This window comes from Calidris pugnax, unplaced genomic scaffold (genome assembly GCF_001431845.1).
Source record: "Calidris pugnax isolate Ruff unplaced genomic scaffold, ASM143184v1 scaffold56, whole genome shotgun sequence".
Lineage (NCBI taxonomy): Eukaryota > Metazoa > Chordata > Aves > Charadriiformes > Scolopacidae > Calidris > Calidris pugnax.
In genome coordinates, this window is record NW_015090839.1 from 16,552,605 (window position 1) to 16,563,094 (window position 10,490).

A 10,490-nucleotide genomic window follows, 5' to 3' on the forward strand; every position below is an offset into this window, starting at 1 on the left:
GCCTGTTCTCTCTTCTTTCCCCAACTTTTTAGATCATTTAAAAATGAGGAAACAGTGGCATGGAGAGGCTAAAAGCTAAAATAGTAATACAGAAAATCTGGGGCTTGTTTATTTCTTTAGAGAATACACTTTGTATACAATCCTTATGCCTCATAGAAACTTCACCAAAGAGATCCCACATAAAATCACTGTTTTGCTCACATGACAACTGATATTCTTACTAGCAGATCTACGAACCACTGACTGGCAGATCATGGACCACTAACAGAAAGTCCAAAAATGCAGTAATGGAAAAAAAAACATTTAAAAGTATGAAAAAGGTTGATACACCAAGTGTTATCATTCAAGAAGACAGAGCAACTTTCTACAGAAATTAATTAGAATTCAGTGTCAGACTAGTAAGGTTTCTTTCAGAAGATCACACAAATAGCCTTAGAGAAATTAATTCTGTATGCATTACAACTGGACTTAGTATATCTAACACCCCTCTCGCCCCACCGATAACAAAAGCACATTAAAAACGCATACATATCCAAAAGATTTGTTAAAACATCTAAGCGAGACATAGCAGGAAAAAACGTGTTACATAGAAAATTGTCAAGGACTAAGATCTTGTAGAAGCTTGAGAAGTCAGAGCACAATAAACACTGCCATCTAAAATTTTGACATTTCTGCATTTAAGTAAAACAAAAAAGCAACAAAACCAAAACACCAAACAAAAAACCCTCCCAAGCCCAAAACAAACAAAAAGTGCACAAAAAACAGGTACCCAAGAAGCCCCTCAAAATCACAAAAACTCAAACCAAACCAAAACCAAAACAAAACGCACGCCCAAACAACATCATATTCCTGAGAAAGCATTAGAAGAGTAAAACAAATTTACTTGTGCCCATCTCTCTTGTAGAAGATTTATACAAGAAGTAGATACAAAGTGTGATGGAAGGCAGATGTACACTGATCAGTTCAATGCAAAAGGCTTTGGACAAAACTCGCAAGAAATATGTCCAAATTATATTAACCAGGATTCAGGCAACTCAAAAAGATTTAAGGTTTTATATTTCTCTGTTCTTGCATATATCTCTTCCTGCTTTTTCTTTAAACTCGATTTTCTTGAGTTCAAGTTGTTTAAATGGTCTTTGCTTAAATCTGTAGAAGTTATTAGTACAGGCCAAAATTTAAACTTTACAGTTTTTCTACTTGAAAAGCAGCAAGCTTAAAAGACAGGGTATCTAGAGAACTCCAATCTAATATATTACCACTACTGTATTAATTATATTTTGACTAGCACCCTAATCTTGATATAGCACAACAAAGCCTAATTCCCAATTGCTTTGCATTTTTGGTAAAAAGCAAGTATCAAAATAAATATGCTTCACATTAGTCTGGAGAATCAGGCAGCTGCAGCCAAAGTTTGAAAAGGCAGTTAGGTAGGCCAAGCACTGGCTCTCTTAAATACAAGTCAGGTGAGTGTTTTGAAAAACCAAACAAAAAGCCCATATGTCCCACAATATTTCTATATGTGCCAAAATAATCTGGCTTGGTATCTACCCAGAACCTACTATGCTGCCTGCAGGACAGCATATGTATTTAATAACCATTCTCTTTCCTAAGGTCAAAACAATGCACAACCCGAGTGCCAAAAAAACCCACCAAAACACATAAATGGGGTGATGGGGAATACTTCATTCCAGATATGAATTTAGATAAATAAAAGGCATGTTTCAGGATTGAAACTGTGCTCTTCTCCCAGACCATTAATTTAAAACAAAAAGTTCCTCCAGTGAGTTGACATTAATGGAGATCTTGAAGAAGTGGAAATACAAACTTTGTATTTACCTTTCAACATCATGGAGTATAACTTGCTCATCATTGCCTATAAAGAGAAATATAAACACTTAAAATCATGTTCCAGTGGTTAAAAAGCAGTATAGTGAAAGAAATAAAAAACAACAAATGTCTTTTTTTTTTTTAATTTTCTATTTCAAAACCAAAACCGAAGCAGAGAGAAGACCAGTTCAGTTGCCAAGTGGTCAGCCCTCTGCTCATTTATGTGAAAGGCTCCATGTGACATTTCCAGTTACGATCAAATGCACTAATCCATTCCACCTCCTACTGCTCAACAAATAATTCTACTTGACTGTGTTACTGACCATTCTTTGTTCAGTTTGAGCTTGAGTTTTGCAACATTTGCAGTAAAGAGAAGACTATTACATGACGCAGCAGAACACCTTTAACTCTGATGTGAATACACCTTTTTTTCTGCTCAGAGGAAGCCCCATAAAAAGATAATGAAAGGTGAAAAGAGATGCCATAAGCAAAATGCACCGGACTCCCAGCTCAGATGTCGCCAGTTCCCACTGTCAGCATTCAGGGTTTTGCAACCATTGAGGAGGCACGAACATGACAGCCAGTATGATTTCTTTTGTATTAACAAAAACCAAACCAAGTAACCAGACAATCCTGTCACTTTTCTTTGATCGCATCCATTGAATACAATGGACACTAACCACATGCATGCACACTGAGAGGGTCACAGCTACAAAGTAATTCCACTGGCTCATGCAGTGCTCTTCTAGCTACAGCAACAGAGTTGGTTTTTTTTTAAGTCTCTGCACTGAATATTAATTTATCTAATTTGGCACCTCCTCTTTAGAAATATTTAAGGAAACGCACATTTATATTTAATTCAGAAGAAAAAAACAGAAAGCCCACAAAGTCACATTCATATGCTCAGTATGTTATTGGAATTGTGACATCAAGTTGTGAAGCTTTCCTCATGTACACCGTTTATATTTAATTCAGAAGAAAAAACCAGAAAGCCCACAAAGTCATATTCACATGCTCAGTATGTCGTTGGAATTGTTGCTGCAGAATCAAGTTGTGAAGCTTTCCTCATGTACACCAAAACTTCAGAAGGAGCAAGATTTTATGTTATGATTCTTATGTGTTCAGATGACTCTGTTTTCATTTATCCCATACACATTTCAACTTGTATTCTGTCCCAACAGAAGAAATATGAGAAAGTTTCTCTTTCACTAATGAGGTGCAAGATTTTTCTACATCCACTTGCTCTTTGCACAGGCTCCTAGTTAAATTGTGCCAGCCTTAGATCACTGCAGTAGCTCATCTTTTCCATGGTACAATAAACAAGTCACTTATGTGTAAGCATCCTTTGATCATTAATTGCAATGGAAACTGCCCATTATATGTTGCAGGCAAGGTTTATACCTAGTAAAATTACTCTTGTGCCTATATATTTCATCAGTGAAAAGGATAGCCTAGTTTCTCCAGTGACAAAAATTCCTCCAGCAGACACTCCTGCTCCTCACTCTCCATACATTATGAGCAAAAGAATCCTTCTAGATGCCTGGCTTCAGGCCTCTAGTCATCATGGGATCGACCTTCCCTTCCATCACAAGCTCCAAAATGGGAACGAAAGAACAAAAGGAGGGGGTGTGTGGAATAACCACTGCTTCTCTCTTTAGTGTGTAGGAGGAGAAGCCGGTGACAAAAATCTAACCACAAACTGCTTGGTTGCTTCTGCTAAGGATTCATCCCTGCAGAAAACATCACTGCATCAAAAAAAAAAAAGTCCATGCAGTTTACTAAGAGGAGGTCTTTAATTTCAAATGCTGCTCTAGTCTGAGTGTGTGTGGAAGGGAAACAGCATTCTTCAGGGATGGGAACTTCTTTGGTATCTTAAGACAGGCTTTTTTGTCTCCAGAGACTACAGGCAAAACACTGTCCACTCAGTTTCTACCTTCCAGTTTTGTAACGGCTACATGTGGTGCCTGCTACGCATGCGCTCCTTCAAAGCACAGAGCTCTGAAATTCCTTGGATGCAATTCAATTTGTACTGAAGTGGAAAATCCTTTCTCCTCTGCTATCAAGAGCTGCTTTAGGGAAAGGTCATCAGATCCTAAGCCATTAGTCACTGGCAGCTTTATTTACAGAATGAACTGAGTTCTGTGCACCTTGTGCTAGTTTCCATAATGTAATTTTTAAATTTTTTTTTTTAAGTATTCTGACTTCCATGATCTGAATATCACTCCAACTTCAGTATTGGAGGTGTGTGTGTGTGTGTGACAACCAATAGATCTTAGGACAGACAACTCTCTCAGACCTTTTAAGAATCCAGTACACTGTAGAGTGAATAAATATAGTTAGCCCCATTTTACTGACAGAGATAAAACAGATGGTACATCTAGGCCATGCAGCAAAATGACTCTTAACAAGGGATCCAAGAGTCAGACTCACAGCCCCTGCAGATGAGCTCTGAGAGTCTTGGTGGAGCAGCTGAAAGAGTTCCTGACTCCTCCAATGGAAATAATTTCTGGCAGAGGCACAGTGTGTTTATGCAAACTGGAGGAGGAAAAAAAGATGAGAATGACCAGTTTGTCTGTGCATCAGCTGTCACAGCTCATCTAGCCTGGCATCTTGTCAAAAATCCACCATAATGAATGATGTTAATCCTTAACTGCAGGTGTTAATTGCAGTGGCATGGTACAGTCAAACCACTCTGCTGCCCTTTCTGTGAAAGCAGTAGTCTCTGACAGCAGGGCCCAACGGATAGAGGGTTGAGTTGGAAAGGACAAAATACCACTACAAATGCTCCAGCAAGATTTAGCACAGTTCATTCCTTGAATATTCATGTAAGGTTCCATTTGTCTGAATTCAAACTTAAGTAAAATAGACTTCAGCCCAAAATTTCATTGCAATCACGCACACAGATACATTAATTTGAAGACAGTGTGGACTGCCGTCTTTCTCAAAAAATAAACAGCAGTCCCCAGAATCAGAAGACTGGGATCACTATTTGACATTTTGGGTATCTTCTCCAGCTGAGAAGTATATCTGAATCATTTCATCCCTAAAACTTGACACCATCTTAAGCTTTGTCATGTCTTTTTTTCTAAGGGTTGTTATTGTTTTAACACAACACTGAAGGCTGGGAAGCTTCCACCGTTCACGTGGGCTTAGAATCAATTTCTAGCATTGATTTCCAGTTCACAAATATTGCTTCAAAAAGACAATGACGGGCTCAGACCAAGTAGTCTCATAATACCCTAAAATAAGTTTAGTTGTATGTTAATGGACATACTGATGAAATATACAAATTCCTGTCCATTCTATTATCATATCAGATCATCAAAATACAGTCAGTGTTATTTTCTGCTGTACTTCATTTTCTCTCTTGTGCCTTTTTCTTCTCACTTCAATTTTCCTTCCTACCTCAACACTTCAAAAATCAAGTGGTGAAATGAGCCTAAACTCTACGAACTATTACCCCAGAATGAGTACAAGTCCACTTTCCTTATACTAGTTTTAAGGCTGAATTAAACTTTCTGTTTTTCTGTTGATTTATAATAAAAGAGATGCAAAGTGATCAAGGCAAATTAGAGCCAACAGTTCTAAAAGGCAGACACTTACTTAGTGAGGACTGAAACCAGGACTGAAAAAAAGTGATTCACCAATAGATGGCAATAGCCCTTCATTAGCAATCTAAGGGCTCATTAAAATCAGCTAGTAGCAGCAGAGATTTTCAAGCATCAGGCTTGAGTGCTAGAGAGGATGCAGGGCCTGTTCTCAGGACAGCTAAGGGGAATAACAACAGCCATGTTCCACAGTCTGCAGCACAAGTAGGGGCAAACTGGAGCCAGGATTCTCATGATAGCGCAAGAAATGATGCGCTTATACCAGGGTTTGGGAAAACGAGAAGCATGACAAAATTGAAAATGTTGTGCTAGCTGAAGAATTTCCTGTTCTCAAAGAACCTTCAGCTGATGATTAAGGACACCCCCCAGCTCCTCAGGGGACTATGGAAAAGACTTTTCATGTGGGGCAGGATCTTGCTCATGGCTTCTATTCTAAGGCATTCACAATACAAACCCCTGTGAAATCAGGGTGCTTTTCCTTCCTTACCTCCAGAGAACACTTTTGTATTGCCACTGTTGAAAGCTAGGCAGAAGATATTAGAGTGATGCTCCCCTTTCAGCTGAACTGGTTTAACTCTTGAGTGGATGGCTTCTTCCATATGCCAAAGTAAGACTCGGCGGTCATCCCCTCCTAGAAGAAAGAAAGGAAATGTGCATTACTGCCCAAGCTGTGTGTAAATTGATGACAGACAAGTTATTTAACTCTGCAGTTACTCATAAAAGGCTTTGCTGAAATCCTAATTAGCACAAAAGAATTTATACCTCACAAAGGTTTTGATATATAGACACGCATTTACATTAAGATGCCATGCAGTCAGGTATTCAATTAATATTAATGAAAACACAGGAATCAGCAAGAAGAGTTTGGATTAAACAGCTGCCACTCTGCCAACACACAGTGACAACCTATAGCGACCTGGAGACTCAGAATTTTACTGGTATGTAAAATTCTGTGGCAAGCTGTAGATGAATTACATGCCAAATCAACATATGCAAGTTGGCAAAATGCTTCTACACCAACTCCTCGTTGCAGCATTGCTTATGTTATTCCAAAAACAGAAACTATTTCCCCTTTCACTGACACTTGTATCTCCTCTAGCAGTCTTTGCAAAGCCTTCATAGCACAGGTTGGCTACAGGACTGACCTGTGGCCAGAAAAAAGTTATACTGAAGCAGTCAGAAGTCTTCAGCATGCACAGTTATGTCACACGTCTAGATTTGTGAAGGTTAAGACAGATGCTTCCGAGACAAACTCCTGACAAAGAGATTAACTGTGGAAAAGAAGTTCAACTCTCACTTTAAAACTTGATATACTTCTAATTGCTTGCCTAGGTGCAGTTCTCAGTTCAGAGCTCTATGCACAAATATACTTAAATGCCTCCTTCTTTGTCTGGTAAACATTCAGATATAAAATAAATCTTAGACTCTGTTCATGCTTCAATTGCATTCAACTATTGTTTATTAGGAACAGAAAAAAAGTCATGATACTATTGTATTGGACAGCACTCTCAACATCAATTTTGGAGGCCTGTAAAAATTTGAATGAAGCTTCTTAAAGTCAGAATCAAAATATTTTTTGTACTTCTCTTTAATAACAAATGAAAAAGAATGGCATCACAAGTCAAAAGTGCCACATGCTGATTTCGGTTAAAACATTTTACTGCTTCTTTGCATAATCAAAAGCACTAACTGAGTGCCTTCTGAGCTGCTATCCAGAAGGAAAAAGGCATGAAACAGAGACAAAAGGAAACTGAAATTAATTGGTCTGCGGTTTACTTCAAGAAGAGGTAAATGCATAAATAGAATTCATGACTACTGTTAATCAGATTTCTTAAAACTTTTTGCATCATATGATGCTATTAAGAAGTTTTCCCATGGAACTGAGTTATGTCAAACATCCTTTAAGTTAACAGTCTTTCAGTCTTTAAGTCTCCTAACAGATTTTGTGACAATCACTTTGATAGACAGTACAGCTGCATGTTATGCTTACCCATGCTCCATGAAATTAATTGTATATTCTTCCTCCTCCTGATTTTACACTTTACAGAGCAAACAAGAATACATGATAAAAAGATTTGTGATGCATTTGATAACTACCAGGAATAAGAGTCAAATATGATGGGTCCATAAAAACTCACAGTAATTTATGGTCAGTGAAACTGACGGGACCTTAGATTCCTTTCCATCTAGAAATAGGAGAGAAAGTTGTGTTTTCACCTTAGTGATTGCAGATGAGCTTGCATTAAGGAGACAGAGAAATACACGACTGCTAAAACATATGACCATGTTAGTCACACTAAAATCAAGAAGTGATTGTCACACTTAGAGTGGTTAGTTTTCAAAGCTGCCAGCAGCCAGGTCTTAATGTTATCGCTACCTGGCAAACAGTTTAAGCAATGTTTAAGGCTGGTGAACATCAACATTGCTTCTATCAGATTACACATATTGTCTTTCAAGACTTCTGTAAAAGACATTTCAGGGCAAAACAAAGTAACACGCTGCTGTTAATTGTTACCATAGCAAAACAATTTGCAAAACCACTGCAGAAAGTCTACACATCCTCCTACTTTATAGCACAGCCATCCAGGTGTCTAACAGCAAACTCATATTCATTTCCACTACGCACCTAGTCCAGATACGAACCAAAACAGTGAAGATATCCAAAGACAACAAACACCACTGTGGTTTCTAGCACACATACAGTACGGTAGGAGCGGGATAAATTGCAACCCATGCAGAAAAGTCTTTGACTGTTAAAAGTTGCCACAACTTTCTTTTTTAGTAAGTTCCTATACCTTACTACCCGTTTCCTCTGCCTCCAGCTAAGAAACAACTCTTCCTACTAAATCCTGATGTCTCTCCTTCTCTCTTCCCAGACACGTGACTTTGGTACAAAGGGCCCTGCTACTGAGTATCCGCTACAGCTGTTTGAGAATCATGTTTGCCTTTGTGGTGGCACATGTTCCACCGTTCAGCAGCTTTTAAATGCTCCCCACACTCATGCAATTCTGTCCCTTCTGCGTCTACATATTGCCTTGCACATACTCGTCTTTGAGAACTTTTACAACCCAGTTTCATGCCTCAGTTTTATTCCTCTCATACCCCACTGAAACAGAAGTGTTTAATAAAAGGATAATGTTAACTGCATTGGAAGTATTTTCCCTTGTAATTCCAACTCAGCTACTCCAGAAATACTTCTGATTTAAGGCCAGTTCCAGCAGAAAGAAAAAGCCTCACCAATGTCTCCAACCACAGAGGAGGATCTGTGGCAGAAAGACACTTTACCAGTCTCTGCATCCTCATGGAAGAGAGCAAGAAGTGTTACAAGCAAATGTACCCAAGAAAAGGCAAGGCAAGCCTTATGTGACTGAAACCAGGAGAGGTGCAATCCAGCAAATGCAATCTCCACTACCAAAACGCAACTCTTCAAAGTTAGAGGGAAGAAAGGTACACACATATGGACAGGGAGACAGCAAAGAAAGTGTGAATACATAGACCTTTTACACCCTGCAGAAAGGAACCATGATTCATCAGACACATGCATGCACATTATGCAACATAAGTTACAAGTCTGAGAATTTTAGGAAACTCCAGGCCTAGAGCACTCATTCTGTACAGTTGATTAGTGAATGTAGATTCAGATGCTTTCAATTTGTGGTGGATTTATAGAGCACATACACCAATTCCACAACACGTAAAGCAGAAGCCACTCAGAACTTTTCAAAAAGCAGTGGACCCACCGCACAAACTCGTGATAACTCTGCAATGCTCCCCAAAAGAGAGTAACTGTGTATGGCAAGGGTATGCTCTTGACCTGATATAGAGCATATACCAACAGCAACAGCTTTACTACACATCTGGGAAACCTGGATATATGGCCTCATACGAAAATAACTTACTCACCAAGGCTTCACACATGGATTTTCTAGAAAATGAAGCCCCACATAAAGTCTTGAATTTGTAATTTTTCATCAGTTCATGGTACCAGAAGTAATGTTTGACATCTATGCAGTGGAAATTACTTCACTTCTATCTTATTTTGTATGACCGACAATTTGAAAAGTAAAAGTGTGTGTGACACAGCTAAGAATCGTACAATGCCATTCTGCAGTTACATTTCAGAAAGGAACCACACTTCAAAAGATTTAGTTAGTCAAGTACTTCAGTGTCCATTATGGGTCAAACCTGCTTTTACACTCAAAGTCAAATGGAGACAGGAAGAGAAGTCAGACCAAAGAAGTATTTGTGGTCAGAGAGACTGGAAATTTTATCACTTTCCCATGTTACTTTTGATGTAGAGGAGAGCAATATTCCAGTATTTTTACTTTTTTTTTCACAAGCACACATGAATGAAAAATACATAAACACACATTTCTTCCCTGCCCCAAGTTACTGGAATACTTTGTTAATGCTTTGGGCCCTCTGACTAATGTTGAAGAGAAGATATGTAACACAACCTACCTAAAAAGAAAGCTTGCATTTCAAATCTTGGGATAGTTATCCTGAAGTAGATTAAGCAGACAAACATTTTGTGTTCACCCTTGACAATCCTGTAGCTCCTGTGAACCAAAGTGGACCTCCTAGAAGTGCCTTGTCTTCTTCACAGTTTGCCTGCTTCAGAATGGTTTCTGATTGCTGCCTACCTCAAGATTTGAAAGGGGAAGAGGGGAAAGAAGGGCTCCCCCCCAAAAAAAGTTCTTTCTTTTGTTTTGTTTTGGCTCGGTGAGGTTTCTTTGGTGGGTTTGGGGTTGTTTGGTTTGTTTTGGGCTTTGGTTTTTTAAGTACCACAGACAAGCATTATAGGTATTATAGGTATATGCCTATTCTAGATGACTGAACAGGTCCCAAATGACTCAGCATGGCATATATTTCAGCACAAACAGTTCACTGCCTCCACAGTTCCTAAACCAAAGCATTCTAGTTTTGCCCTGCTTTTGGACTAGTTCTTCCCCCAGAAAGTTTCCTGATCTGGTTATCTTCTAAATAGGTAATCACTAAATTTATACACAATTAAATTTGGAAGAAGAGTCTACCTCACAGTTACACTGGTCTACC

At 38.7% G+C, this 10,490-nt stretch overlaps 1 protein-coding gene across 2 annotated transcripts in view; it reads right to left on the minus strand.

Annotated features, from left to right (window-relative positions):
• The window catches only part of DCAF5 (DDB1 and CUL4 associated factor 5), a 71,872-nt gene extending 61,765 nt beyond the window's left edge, over positions 1-10,107 (minus strand). The window contains exons 1-3 of one of the 2 annotated variants that reach the window (XM_014941965.1): positions 9,897-10,100; positions 5,923-6,066; positions 1,837-1,873 (exon numbers count right to left, since the gene is read on the minus strand). In XM_014941965.1, the coding sequence (XP_014797451.1) occupies positions 1,837-1,873; positions 5,923-6,066; positions 9,897-9,963 (248 nt within the window). In that variant the 5' untranslated portion in view covers positions 9,964-10,100. Of the gene's footprint in view, positions 1-1,836; positions 1,874-5,922; positions 6,067-9,896 lie in introns of both variants that reach the window. The other variant, XM_014941966.1, reaches the window with a different exon arrangement.
• Between the last annotated feature and the right edge of the window lie 383 nt (positions 10,108-10,490).